The sequence below is a fragment of the Desmodus rotundus genome, chromosome 13 (genome assembly GCF_022682495.2).
Source record: "Desmodus rotundus isolate HL8 chromosome 13, HLdesRot8A.1, whole genome shotgun sequence".
NCBI lineage: Eukaryota > Metazoa > Chordata > Mammalia > Chiroptera > Phyllostomidae > Desmodus > Desmodus rotundus.
In genome coordinates, this window is record NC_071399.1 from 42902320 (window position 1) to 42918122 (window position 15803).

Below are 15803 nucleotides of genomic sequence, written 5' to 3' on the forward strand. Positions count from 1 at the left end.
GGGTTGGGGTGAGGAGCCTCTCGGGGGAGAGATGGCGCCCTGGTCTCCAGGAGCTCATGCAGCAGTCATCTTGGGAATAGCTCTTGGCACTCTTCATCCCTGACATTCAGGAAATGTATGTTCAGGTATCTCTGATTTCCGCAGCCTTTTCACAATGATGCCACCATATGGTTTAAGTTCTATAACAAATGCTTTTTTCCATTTAATTGTCAAGGACAGACTTTTCTCATTGGGGACTATTTAGTAAAATGCAAACTAGGCAGGTCAGCCAAAGATATAGCACATGCAAAACTAAAGATATTTCTCACCCTCCTGGGCAACATATCTGTACAGCTCTGAGTCCTCGGAGCTGGAATGGCTTTGGGTCATCCTGTCCAGGCAATGCTGATACAACAGAACAAGACAGGCGGGCAGAGAAGGTCATCTAACCTCATGGGTCAGGCAAGAGCTGAGGCTTAAAGGAGGAGGAGCATTGTGCAGGAAAGGACAAGGAGGTGGTAGCAATGACTCCAAGCAGAAGGAAGAGAATATACCAAGGCATGAGGCATGAAGCATCATGGTTTGTTTTAAAGACTGATAGTGAAAGAGAAGGAAGTCCTGGAGAACATTATGCTAAGTGACATAAGCCAGTCAGAGAAAGACAAATACCATCTAATCTTACTCATGGACATGGACAGCAGTGCAGTGATTAAGGGAGGGAGGTGGGTATCAGGGACTAAATGGCAATGAAAAAAAAAAAAACTTTCAGGAAAAAACCCATAAAAATAAAAAAAAAAATAAATAAAAGAATTGATTCAGGTGAAGTGCTCAGTAAGGTGCCCAGCAGCAATGAGCACTATTTGTTACAAGCTATTTTCCATGGGTGGTCCAAGGAAGTAGTGATGAGTTTCAACTGTGTAGGTAGAGGAAAGGTTCTTGGAGGGGCTGACTCTATGTGTAGCTTCTCCAGGGCTGATTGCACTAAACCACTCAGGATCAAAGGAGAAAATGTATGCAATAGGGGAAAGAAAAGAGAGGTCCTAACGATCATCACTTTTTTATTGGAAAAGATCAAGAGATAAGAGAAAATATTTGTCCAGGTACTAAAAAGCAGTGCCTGCCCTGCATGATTATGAAAACCTGGGACTGTGATCACAGAACTCTTACCCAGAGAAACCCCTTCCCTGTAGGGCTCGGTCTGGTGGTGCCTGTCCTGCACTTACCTCGGCAGTCTCTGAAGTCAGCGTGGTTGGGCGGGTGATGCTTGCACAGCCTCTCCAGGACCTGCTTGTAGTGCATAAGTCGGTGCAGAGGGCGTAGGAGGAAGGTGTTGAGAGGCAGATAACACACCTTCTGCAGCTCAAAGTCTCTGCACAAGTTCTCTAGCCGCCTGGAGCTCCTGATGCTGGTCTCCAGGGCCTCCAAAGCCTCGCTGTGCTTCCACAGGTGAGCAGCTAGTTGCTGGTGGGGGTGAAAGACAAGGGTTGGGGTGAGGGTCCTGATCAGCTGCACTGAATGTGCACATGGTCCACCCATTAACTTTTGGAAATGAAGATTATCTTCACTTTCCTTCATTTAATTTCACATTTTTCAAATTTCATGATTTATTTCATTATATAAACTTAAGTTTCAGGATGCAATAAAAAGCTCTAATAAAGCAATGAGCAGTTTAAAACACATACGGTTTATAAAACAGGAGACTTATGTATCATATTAGAGGTATAAATGTTCTTTTAAAAGCCAGACTGGCAAAACTGAGGGGAAATAAATGAACAGGAGCTCCTTCAGGGGGCCTGTGGTTTTCTTCCACACATCACAAGATGTCAAATAGACCAGAGCCATTCAATAAACATCATACAATTACAAACATTTATTTCTGATTAACTCTCCTAGCTGTCCATACAATGCCTGAGTATCTGTCACCAGCCACCTTCTCTGCTAGGCTCCAGGGAAGCTGGATGAGAATTAGACAGTCCCCCTACTCTTCTGGGGTCTGACCAAAATCCTTTGCTTGATCACACATTGGTCAGGCTCCAGAACCTTCTCTCAGACCTGTAAGTGCACTTCCATGTATTCAGTTTTAGCAAGAACCCTGCTAAGGCAGTTAAACCAGAACCCTTCAACCTGGGTATCTGGTACGCATGAGCTCAAGTTCCTCAACTCCTACCATCCTTAAGGTGACATCTGATCACCCCGTCCTGTCTTGCAACAAGAATCCCTCCTCACCCCAGATGTTTTCTCTTAGTAGTTTTCCATTCTGACCCTGACCTTGCTCCTTAGCTATAAACTCCCACTTGCCCACACTGTATTCAGAGTTAAGCCTAACCTCCCCCTGCCACCCTCACTATAATATCCCATTGCAGTGGTCCTACATCTATCACAACCACCCTGAATAAAGTCTGCTTTACCATTAACAAGTGTTGAATATTTTCTTCCTTTAACAAGTCATGGTGGAGACAGATGCAGGGTAAAAAGTTTGATGGTAGAGCATTAAAGGAGGACTGAATCCTCATGGCAGGTGGGGAGGAGTACAAGGGAGCACGTTTTCAGACGGATGGGCACCAATGGGATGGGAGAGACACGACACTCCAGGACTAGCGAACAGCAGTTGATCTTAAGTGCTTCCCAGGAACGGGCTCACTACCTGTGTGCCGCTGCCAGCCCCAACACCTGCAGTTCCAATCCCAACATCTGCACTCTCACTCTCCAAAAACATCTAGAAACTCAATGAATTCAGACCCAAACCTGCCACCACCTGCCACACTTGGGGCCATGCTGTGATTCTCTAACTTCAAGAACAGTGCCACCATCAGCCACTTAAGACAGAAAATGCTGGAGAACATTCCAGAGTCCCTCATTTTTTGAATCCTTCACCAAATCCTACCAATTCTACCTCCTAAAACCATCAAACCTGTGTCTGTCTTCATCCCCGCAGTTTCAAGCCTTGTCCACCACTGGAACCACTGTCCACCACTGTAATGGTGTCTCCACTGGCATCTCTGCCAGCACTCCTCACCCACCACCTTATTGCATATCAGCCACCAACATGCACTTAAAATTTAACTGAGCAGGTCACCTCTTGCTTGGATATGACAAGAGCTCCCACCACCTTAGGATAACCCTCAGAGTCTTCAGCAGGGTGCATAGGGTTCTTAGGATGAAATCCCTCCCAGACTTCCATCTTACCTCTTGCTGCTCATCCCAGGCCATCCACTGAACAGCCTGCACTTGAATGTGCCAGAGCCTCTGCATATGACACTAGCCTCTTAAGACATCCCTCCACCCCGGCCCCGCCTCGCCCTTCAGGGTTAGCTCTGGGACCTTCCCTGATTTCCAGCAGAGTTAGAGACTCTTTTATCCTCTTGTTCTCACACTGTTTGTCCACTGGGTCCTTATCACTGGTCTCCTCTGTAGAGTTTATTTTGTGACTTTAAAAAAAAAATACGTAGATTCATAGGAAGTTGTAAAGAAATGTCCAAGGAGATCCTATGCACCCTCACTTGGCTTTCCTCTTGCTAATATTAATCACAACAACAGGACAACATCACAACCAGAAAAACACTGGTACAATCCACAGAGTTTATTTGGATTACACCAAACAAACAGTTACACAATGCCTTCACCTGTGTGTGTGCATGCAAGGACTGTGTCATGTCACCACATCCTTAGGGCCTGATGTACATAGTAGGTGCTCAATAAATGTCTGTTGCCTGCAGGCATTAATGAACAAATGAACCAAATGCACGCATGCAGCTGAGGCAGGAGTCTTACAAGGACCTGAGTGCCTTAAGAAATGAGTTCATGGTCACTGGAACACAGAATAGAATGTGAAAGAATGGGGAGATGGGGTCTGGAAAGAGTGAAGGATTTTTCATTGGGTTTAAAGTTTGGACTGCATCCTCCAAATCACAGACAACGAGGGTTTTGAGCCTTGTCAGTCTGGCTGTAATATAAAGGTTGGTATAAAGGCTCAATGTGAAGTGAGGAGACTCATCAGGCCCTGGCTGGTGTGGCTCACTGGATTGAGCGTGGGCCTGAGAACCAAAGGGCACATGCCTGAATTGCAGGCCAGGTCCCCAGTAGGGGGCACGCAAGAGGCAACCACACATTGATGTTTCCCTCCCTCCCTTCCTCCCCTCCCCTCTGTCTAAAAATAAATAAATAAAGTCTTAAAAAAAAAAAGAGAGAGAGACTCATCAGGAAGCTGGGTGAGTCATCCGGGAAAGAGAAAACAGAGCCAGAAAAAGAAATGTCACAGAAGTTTAAGGCAGGAGGTAGAGGCCTGGGGAGACAGACAACTCAGGTGCTAATGAAGGTCCCAGCTTGGGTGGCAGGTGAAGGATCAAGATGAAAGGTGGGGGGATCTCCTTTCTTTGTGTGGATGTTGAAGTGCCTTTGTGCATGTAGCAGATGTTTCCAGTTGGAAGTTCACTGTGTGGGCTAGAGGTCACGATTTGGATATCTCTGCCTTTCTGGTGGGGATTGGAGCCCCTGGCTCCGCTCCTTCACTCCTCTGCAGAGGGTCTGGGAACAGCTGAAGGGTAATGACAGCACCCTTGCTGAGCCTCTGCAAATGCAGGTAAACACACAGGTTGGGGGATGGGTGGGAAAGACAGTGAAAGCAGATCACCCTAAGCATTCTGGACAAAAATGCTAACCTGGGCTTCTGTATCTTCTGCTGCTCCCTTCCACACTTCATAAAAATTCTTTAAAACTAACAATAACTATAATAATAATTAAAAAATAATAATCTCCAAAAGTCTGCTAGTGGCTCTGAGCCTCTGCATCTATTTCCATTTTGCTTGTGCAGAGTTCTGTACTATAAATGCTCATGGCATCGGCCCAATAACTAAAATGCCAGCACAGCTGAGGAAGCTAACTAAATGCAAAAATGCCAGCTCAGCAGACTGAGGAGACAGAATTGTTATGAGTGGAAATTGGGTATATTTTTAGGTCTTAGGTGCTAAGTGAACAGAGAAGAGGGCTGATGTGTACTCATTGTTAGCTCTCCATGGAAAGTCAGCATACAGGCCAGAGAGCCACAAAGTAGAGCTGGTACATGGAAAACTCTCGGAACTGTCCCTGAGGGGCTGGGGAATGACCTGGAAGGTCTCTGCTGCTGTCCCTACAGGCCCATGGTGGAGTCCAGGCCTCCTTGAAGGGAGCAAGCTCAGTCTTGTAATCGCAGATAAAGGAAACACTGTGAGAAAAGGCAAAAAATCAAATTGGGCTAAGAAAAAGTACAGAATATGGGAAAAGAGGCTTTCTGTGAGGAAGAATAATTGGGAAGTAAAACAGTAACAAAAACATGTCATAGAAGAGAGAAAAAAGACTATTTTTAACAAGTGACAAAAGACAGCCTGAAAAGGCTACATACAATGATTTCAACTGTATGACATTCTGGAAAAGACCAAACTAGGGAGACAGTAAAAGATCAGTAGTGGCTAGGGTAGAAAGGTGGGAGGGATGAATAGGTGGAGTACAGAGGACTGATAGGGCAGTGAAACTCTCCTGAACGTGACTGTCATGGTAGATATGTGACATTATGCACTTGGCAGAATCCATGGAGTGTACAACACAAAAAGTGAATCTTAACGTAAATTATGGATTTAACTAATAATATATCCCTATTAGCTCAACAGTTGTTAACAAATTTGCTACACAAATGCATGATAATGGGGAGACCCTGTATGTATGGAATGGTGGTGAGAATATGGGATTATTATATAATTATTATATAATATAATTAATTTTTTAAAACCCACCATGGATGTGAATGTCTGGTACTGTTACATCTGAGTTTTGTACATCAACCTCATTGTGGCAGTAACAATACCATAGTTGTGGAACATTTTGGATAATCCTTGCTCTTTTTTTTTTTTTTTTAAGAATTTCCATCTTTATTTATTTACTTATTTTAAAGATTTTACTTTATTTTTTATTTTTTAGAGAGAGGGGAAGGGAAGGAGAAAGAGAGGGAGGGGAAACATCAATGTGTGGCTGCCTCTCATGAGCCCCCACCGGGGACCTGGCCCACAACCTAGGCAGGTGACCTGACTGGGAATCAAACCTGCAACCTTTTGGTTTGCAGGCCCAGACACAACCCACTGAGCTACACCAGCCAGGGTATCCTTGGTCTTTTTTTAGCATGGTAGTCTACAATACCGATCACTTCCATGGCCTCTGCTATTGTCCAAAGCAGGGGTGGTTGCTTTTGAATACCATGAAAAAACAAGCTATAGCTCAGGGTCTGTTAGATAATTTCTTGATGTTTATTAAGAGAAACAGGAAATCTCTTGAGAAGCTTTAGATCCTATCTTTGCTGGGTCATACATCACCCCCTAAATACTCCCCTGCCCTATCTCATGAGATTATATAATTCTAAAGGGAAAAAATTAAACTCTAAACAAATTAGTCAGATTCTTGGGAATTAATTCAATCCCCAACAGTAACTTTTATTCTATGAGTGCCTTGTGTATAGTAGGTACTGGACGGATGGATAGATGAATGATTGGATGGTTGGACAGATTGAAATGGTGAAAATTATGAGCAACCTGCCTTCTTTAGGGGGTTATTAGCTTGCTCCAGGTTATTAGGCAGGCTCTGGGGGAGTCAAGATATAGGAAGAATATTTTAAAATGCAAATGTAGATGTATTTATATTCAAAAGGTAAGTTGTGCGAATTAAAAGTTGTGTGTTAAAGTAATTATTCATAGATTAAAATGAAAATGCAAAAATGAAAGTTTCCGATATAAGAGATGGGGCAGCTTTTATAAACAAGGTAGAGGAGGAGGGAAGATGGCAGTGAGATAGGTGGGAGTGGAGTCTACTTCCCCGTGCACGGGGGAAACACACAGCCGATCTTTAGAGGAACAGAGTGAACAGCCAATGGTATCCCAGCATATATGAAGATTGGAGGCCAAAAATGTAGAGGACATTGAAAAATCAGACGCTAAGGACAGTGCTTCGGGACAATAAGGTCCCTGGGACCAGGGCGGTTGCAGCCCCAGGCCCGGCGCCCACCGGGTCTGCCACAGGATTCTTGGGAGAGAGCCAGGTAAATGGTTCCCTCCCCTGCCAAACAAGGTTTGACCATCACCAGGAGAGACCTGGTTGAAGTCACAGGGAGGAGGGGAATAAGGACAGAATGTCAAACACACAGGGGTGGTGTGCACCCACAGAGACTGTGGACACCGGTTGGGAAGAGTTGGGCAGTGACGGACACTGACCTAGTCGGTTCCCTGTCTGGTTGGAGAGTTGGGCAGTGTGAGAGGCCAGGTGCTCGTTTGGAGCGGCAGACTTGAACAGGAGGAATTTTTCAAAAAGAAAAAGAAAAAAAGAGGCACTCAGCAGCTGTTTAGGGAATTCTTCCGCAGCAGCCACCCCTGTCTCTGCCACCTCTACCTCCTGCGGCAGATGCTGCACTCCCGCTGCAGCAGTGGAGGCCGCTCGCTCACACCCGAAGCCCAGGGGACGGTGTGCGTCTGACCCCGCTGCCAAGGAACCTCGTGTCCAACCCCACTGCCCTGGACACAGCAGCAGAGGAGGCACCTCATGCCCACCGTGGCAGCCATGGCAGCATTCCCACCCTGCAGGGCTGACTGGCTGTCTAACAGGAAGGAGGATATGCCCCGGCAGAGGAGAGTAGCAGGGCTCAGGTAGTTAGCCATCCCCAGAAAGACTTAACTCAGTGGGGGTGCTGAACTACCCTAAAGAGACTCTGAGAGTCCCTAGCATCTAGGACAGCAAAGAGTGAGAAGGTGGTGAGTGAGCTGCTGCTAATTGGTGCACCTCAAAGACAGCACAACTGGTGGATTGAAGGCACACACTGGGCGCATAACAGCAATGGGAGCCTGGCAGCAAACTGAGGAACTGGACTGGAGGCTGGGCAACTGTGAAGAGTGCAGCTTACACCTGGCCCCCATTCCCACAAAACCACGGGAAGGGAGAAAAGCGAAACCAATCTCCCCTCAGTATGCTACAGCCAGAAAGACCAGCAGGACTGGCTTGGCTTGTTTAAAGCCAGCAGGAGGCTTCTTTTTTAAAAATTTTTTTCATTCCTTCTTCCTTTCTTTCTTTTTTTTCCTTCTTCTTTCTTTTTTTTTTAATTCCCACAAGTGAGACAATAAAACCTGGAGCTATGAAAAGATCAGAGTTAGACCCAAAGAGAGGTCATCCCAACAACTGAGACAGTGACACAAATTTCACTTTGCTACTCCAGAGAACTTGCAAGTTATTGTATATTTGTATTATTATTAATTTTTCATTATTGTTACATCTTTTATCAGTATTTTTTTTATTTATCTTCTTTCTCTTTAGTCTTCTTCCCTTGGTTTATTAAACTGCATTGTTTGACAGGTTTCCCTTGTTCTCTCTTTCATAGTGTATGTTTAATTTTTCGTCTTTCACTACACTTGTGTTCCAATAGCACACTACTCTAGGTCCTATACTTCCTATTCTTGTTATTCAGATCACATAGATTCTGTCGTATGATTGTTGCTCCATTACTACTGTAAATAATTATTGTCCCATACAATTGTAAATATAACAAAGCACCCCACCCGGATCTTAGCTCACTTCATTGTTTCCAGAACTTTATTACTGTTGTGGTTAACTCTATTCTCTGGCACACTACACCTATTTTCTATCCCTTACTCTCACTTTACCTCATAATGTGACATCCCAGAAGTTCACTGATTTCTAGTATAGATCCAACTCACAATCCTTTCCCCCATCTTACCGTTTTTCCACCCTTTCTAAAGAGTGGCTAGCTGGGTGAAATATCATGGTTAACACTATACATATCCACAGGATCTCCTATCTCTTCTCTATGGGTTGGTACTTTAAATACCATAGAATATACTCCTGCTGTCTTAAACCATTTTGCCTTCCCCATCCAACTGATCATAAAAAAAGAGTAGGTTGGAGCAGTGAACACCAGTATACCTGCTGGAAAAGGAAATCCACCAAGAAAGGAACTACCAACAGATACCAATGGAAGAAGGTGAAGGAGAGAGTGAAAGCCACACTACCCTCTACCCAGGACCAATCTGGAAATACAAGTAAATGGTGGAGAAATTACCCAGGACAAACAACTGAACAAGAGGGAGAGAGAAGCCTCAAAACCTCGTACAGACAAAAGAACCAGATTCAACACAACCTGTCCACACCGGTACAACAGAATACAAGATGTGGTGGACAGAGTGACCCTCAGTTAAACAGCTGGAGGTAAGGACCCACCAGAGAAAGACCCAACAACAATCAAACCTCACATCCAGAGAACCAACATAAATGACAGCCCAAGACCAGTGAGCTCAGGAGATCAAGGAGACTGCACCACTGAATCTCACAGGTATTCTACCATAGAAATTCACACCATAAACCCAGGGAGTCAAAACACATTGATTTAAGAATCAGAAGCTAACAAGAAGAGTCTCACAAACAATGGGAAGACAAAGAAACAATCCCTAAATGAAAGGAAAGGAGGAAGCCTCAGAAAGAATGCTAAATGAAATAGAGGCAAGTCAACTATCAGATATTGAGTTCACACCAATGGTTATAAGGAAGCTCAATGAGCTCACAGAGAATTACCAAAAACTACAGGGAAACTACAATTAACTCACTTCAAACTATATCAACATGAAAAGGAAATAGGAACTACCAACAAGGGCCAAGAGGAAATGAAGAATACAATTTCTGAACTGAAGAACACAGACGAATGAACAAAAGTAGGCTAGATGAAGTAGAGGATTGGATAAGCAGTTGGAGGACAAGGTAGAAAAAAATACCCAGAATGAGCAAGAAAAGGAAAAGAGATTCAGAAAGAACAAAGAGGGGTTAAGGGAAATGCAGGACAACATGAAATAAAATCATATCCATATAATAGGGGTACCAGAAGGACAAGAAGAGCAAGGGATAGAAAACCTGTTTGAAAAAGTATTGATGGAAAACTTCTCTAATTTGATGAGAGAAAAAGTCACACAAATCCAGGAACCACAGAGAATTCCAATCAAGAAGAACCCAAAGAGGCCCACTTCAAGACACATCATAATTAAAATGGCAAAATTCCAAGACAAAGAAAGAATTTTAAAGGCAGCAAGGGAGAAAGAGGAAGTAACATACAACAGAGACCTGATAAGACTAGCAGCGAACTTCTCAATGGAAATGCTCGAAGACTGAATGGAATGGCAAGAAATATCCCAAGTATTGAAAACCAACGGCCTGCAACCAAGACTGTTCAATCCAGCAAGGCTCTCAATTACAATGGAAGGCCAAATAAGAAGCTTCCTGGACAAAAGAAGCCTCAAAGAATATACCTCCTCCAAACCAGCTCTGCAAGAGATGCTAAAGGGTCTGCTTTAAGAACAGGAAGAAAAACAGGGAAAGAGAGAGGAACACAGGTACGAAAAAATGGCAATGAATAAATACCTATCAATAATAACCTTAAACATAAATGGATTAAATGCCCCAATCAAAAGACATAGAATAGCTGAATGGATAAGAAAGCATGACCTACAAGAGACCCACCTCAGAATAAAAGAAATACATGGATTGAAAGTGAAGGGCTGAGACCAAATATTCCAAGCAAATGGAAAGGGAAAAAAAGCCAAGGTAGCAATACTCATATCAGACAAAATAGATTTCAAAACAAGGTCTGTAAAAAGACACCCAGAAGGTCACTTCATAATACTCAAGGGAAGAATCCATCAAGAAGACATAAACATTGTAAATATATAGGCACCCAACATAGGAGCACCCAAATACATAAAGAAAATCTTGGAGGACTTCAAGAAAGATACTGACAGCAACACAATTATACTAGGGGATTTCAACACCCCACTGTCAAAAATGGATAGATCTTCCAAACAAAATTTCAACAAAGATACTGTGGCATGAACAATGACCTACATCAAATGGACTTAAGTGATATATATAGAGAGTCTTTCATCCCAAAGAAGCAAAATATACATTATTTTTGAATGCACATAGAACATTTTCAAAGATAGACCACATAATAGGACACAAAACAAGCCTCAACAAATTAAAAAAAATTGAAATCATATTAAGCATTTTCTCTGATCACAAAGGACTGAAAATAGAAACCAACCTCAAAAAAAAAAAAAAACAAACCCCAAAACACTCAAACACATGGAGATTGAGCAATATGCCATTGAACAATGAATGGGCCAAGAAAGAGATTAAGGAAGAAATCAAAATGTTTCTGAAAACAAATGAAAATGAACTCAGAACAATCCAAAACTTATGGGACACAGCAAAGGCAGTCATGAGAAGGAAGTTCATAGTGATACGGGCCCACCTAAAAAAGATAGAAATATGTCAAGTAAACAACCTAACCCTATGCATACAAGAACTTGAGGAACAATAACAAAGACAGCCCAGAGCAAGTAGAAGAAAGGAAATAACCAAGATTGGAGCGGGATTAAAGGACATAGAGACTAAAAGCACAATTTTAAGGATAAATAAATCCAGGAGCTGGTTCTTTGAAAAGATAAACAAAATCAATAAGCCTTTAAACAGACTCATCTAGAAAAAAAGAGAGAGAACCCAAATTAACACAATCAGAAATGAAAGAGGAGAGATTACTACTGATACCACAGAAATACAAAGGATTGTAAGAAATTACTATGAAGACATATATGCCAAGAAATTTGAAAACCTAGGTGAAATGGACACATTTCTAGAAAAATATAATCCTCCAAAACTGAACGAAGAAGAAGCAGAAAGCCTGAACACATGAATAACAGCTGAAGAAACTGAAGCAGTAACCAAAAAGCTTCCAATACACAAAAGCCCTGGACCAGATGGTTTCACAGGAGAATTCTACAAAACTTTTAAGGAAGACATAATTCCTATCCTTCACAGATTATTCCAAAAAAGTTAAGAAGATGGAAAACTCCCAAACTCGTTTTATGAGGCCAGCATCATCCTAACCCCAAAACCAGATAAAGACATAATAAAGAAACAAAACTTCAGGCCAATATCGCTGATGAACACAGATGCTAAAATCCTCAACAAAATATTGGCAAACCACATCCAGCAATATGTTAAAAAGATCACACACCATGATCACGTGGGATTCATCCCTGGGATGCAAGGATGGTACAGTATTCGCAAATCAATAAATGTAATACATCACATAAGCAAAAGCAAAGACAAAAATCACATGATCATATCAATAGATGCAGAAAAAGCACTTGATAAGGTACAGCACCCATTTTTGATAAAAACACTCTGTAAACTGGGGATACAGGAAGCATTACTCAACATAATAAAGGCCACATATGAGAGACCTACAGCCAATATCATACAAAATGGGCAAAACTGAGAGCTTTCCCACTAAGATCAGGAGCAAGACAAGGATGTCCGCTTTCACCACTCCTATTCAACATAGTATTAGAAGTCCTAGCCACAGCAATCAGACAAGAAAAGGAAATAAAAGGCACAGCAATCAGACAAGAAAAGGAAGTGAGGAAGCAAAATTTTCATTGTTTGCAAATGACATGATAGTGTACATAGAAAATCCTGTAAACTCCACCAAAAAACTACTCGACCTAATAAATGAATTTGGCAAGACAACAGGGTACAAAGTAAATCCTCAGAAATCAAAGGCATTTTTGTACACCGACAATGAAATATCAGAAACAGAAATCAGGAAAAACATCCCATTTGATATAGCAACAAGAAAAATGAAATACCTAGGAATATACCTAACCAAGGAGGTGAAAGTCCTGTACTCAGAAAACTACACAACACTGAAGAAAAAAACTAAGGAAGACACAAACAAATGGAAGCACATACCATGCTCATGGATTGGAAGAATTAATATCATCAAAATGGCCATACTACCCAAAGCGATTTATAGATTCAATGCAATCCCTGTAAAAGTACCAATGACATATTTCACAGATATAGAACAAACATTTCAGAAATTCATATGGAACCATAAATGACCCCAAATAGCTGCAGCAATTTTGAGAAAGAAGAACAAAGCAGGAGGGATCACAATACCTGATATCAAACTGTATTAAAAGGCCACTGTAATCAAAACATCCTGGTACTGGCATAAAAACAGGCACATGGACCAATGGAACAGAACAGAGAGCCCAGAAATAAGCCCATGACTCTATGGTCAATTCATGTTTGACAAAGGAGGCAGAAGCATAAAATGGAGTAAAAATAGCCTCTTCAACAAATGGTGTTGGGACAGCTGGACAGCTATGTGCAAAAAAATGAAACTTGATCACCAAGTTACACCATACACAAAAATAAATTCAGGTGGACAAAAGACTTAAATATAAGTCGTAACACCATAAAAGTCCTAGGGGAAAACATTGGCAGGAAGATCTCAGACATTCCACGCAGCAACATCCTCACAGACATGTCCCCTAAAGCAAGGGACATAAAGGAAAGAATAAACAAATGGGACCTCATGAAATTAAAAAGCTTCTGCATGGCTAAAGAAAATTGCATTAAAATGAAAAGAGAACCAATTATATGGGAAACATATTTGCCAATAATACCTTGGATAAGGGTGTGATCTCCACAATATAAAAAGAATTCACACGACTCCACTCCAGGAAGACAAACAAACCAATTAAAAAATGGGCAAGAGACTTGAACAGACACTTATCCAAGGAGGACATACAGAGGGCTCAGAAACACATGAAAACATGCTCAGCATCACTAGCCATCAGAGAGATGCAAAGTAAAACCACAGCGACATACCACTTTACATCGTTCAGAATGGCCATCATAAACAAATCAACAAACAAGTGTTGGAGAGGTTGTGGAGAAAAGGAAACCCTAGTGCACTGTTGGTGGGAATGCAGACTGCTGAGGCCATTGTGGAAAACTATAGAATTTCCTCAGAAAACCAAATATGGACCTGGCTTTTGACCCAGCAATTCCACTGCTGGGATTATACCCTAAGAGCCCTGAAACACCAATCCAAAAAAAACTATGCACCCTAATGTTCACAGCATTACAATTTATAATAGCCCAGTGCTGGAAGCAACCTAAGTGCTCATGAGTAAATGAGTGGATCAAAACTCAGGTACATTTACACAATGGAATACTAGGCAGCAGAGAGAAAGAAGGAGCTCCTACCCTTTACGAAAGCATGGATAGAACTGGAGAGCATTATGCTAAGTGAAATAAGCCAGGTGGTGAGGAAAAAAGTGTCTCATGTTTAACTGGAACATAATCAACAAAACAAACAAGCAAGCAAAATATAACCAGAGACACTGAAATTAAGAACAATCTGACAGTAACCAGAGGGGAGGGGGGAGGGGATAATCGGGGCAAAATTTTCAGGAAGTACTATAAAGTACACGTGGACAAAACCAAGGGGGAGGGTGGAAGCAAGGGAAGCAGGTGCATTTGGCTGGGGTGGGGGGGAGTGTATGTGGAGGAATGCAGACAACTGTAATTGAACAACAATAAAATAATTAAAAATAAAAAGACCCCAGGTAGAATATTGATTCAATATGTAATGACTTCTTTGTGAATATTTTCACTCTTCTGTATCATTATAAATATTACTGATAGTTAAAAATATATTTAGCTTGTATATTGATTTTTTATTAAATTATTTTTATTGTGGTAAATGCACATATCTACCATTTTAACCATCTTTTTTAAAATGTGTTTTTCATTGATTTTGCTATTACAGATGTTCTGATTTTTTCCCAGTTGTTGCCTTCCACCCAGCACTCCCCACTCCCTCAGACAATCCCTTAACCATTTTCATGTCCTTGGGTCATGGGTACAGGTTCTTTGGTTACTCCACTTCCTATACTGTACTATACTGGGGATCCATAGCCATTTTGTGACTACCTACTCCTACTTCTTCATCTCTTCACTTCTTCACTCATTCCCTCCCCGCCCACCCCCACCACCTGTCAACCATCAAAATGCGTTCCGTGTCCATGATTCTGTGTCTGTTCTGTTTGCTAGTTCATTATTTAGACTCAATTGTAGATAGATTTGTATTTTTTGCTATTTTATTGTTCATAGTTTTAATCTTCTTTTTGTTTAATAAGTCCCTTTAACATTTCATATAATAATGGTTTGGTGATGGTGAACTCCACTAGTTTTTTTCTTGACTGGGAGGCTCTTTATCTGCCCTTTGATTCTAAATCATAGCTTTGCTGGGTAGAGCAATCTTGGCTGTAGGTACCTGCTTTTCATGTGTGAATATTTCTTGACAATCCCTTCTAGCCTGCAAAATTTCATTTAAGAAATCAGCTGACAGTGTTACAGGAACTCCTTTGTAGGTAACTCTCTGCTTTAATCTTGTACTTTGAAGATCCTCTCTTTGTCTTTAACCTTTAGCATTTTAATTATGATGTGACTTTTTGTGGTCCTCTTTGCATCCATCGTGTTTGGGACTCTGTGCTTCCTGGACATGCATGTCTATTTCCTTCACCAAATTAGGGAAGTTTTCTTTCATTATTTTTTTCAAATAGATTTCCAATATCTTGCTCTTTCTCTTCCTCTGGCACCCCTATAATGGGAATGTTGGATCTCTAAAAGTTGTCCAAGAGGCTGCTTATATTACCCTCATTTCTTTGCATTCTTTTTTTTTCTTCTTTTTGTTCTGATGGGTTGTTTTTTGCCTCCTTATGTTCCAAATCATTGATCTGATTCTCAGCTTCATTCACTCTACTGTTGTTTCCCTGTAAATTGTTCTTTATTTCAATTAGTGAATCCTTCATATTTGACTGGATCTTTTTTATGCTGCTGAGGTTCTCACTAAGTTCCTTGAACATCCTTATAACAAATGTTTTCAACTCTGCACCTGA

General features: G+C 41.7%; 1 protein-coding gene across 3 annotated transcripts in view; it reads right to left on the reverse strand.

The window, feature by feature from the left end:
- FARP1 (FERM, ARH/RhoGEF and pleckstrin domain protein 1) overlaps nt 1-15803 on the reverse strand; it is a 388385-nt gene that overhangs the window by 17035 nt on the left and 355547 nt on the right. For all 3 annotated transcript variants that reach the window (XM_045186721.3, XM_045186722.3, XM_024578871.4), the window contains exon 18: nt 1203-1440. In XM_045186721.3, coding sequence (XP_045042656.2) covers nt 1203-1440 — 238 coding nt within the window. The remainder of the gene's footprint in view (nt 1-1202; nt 1441-15803) is intronic.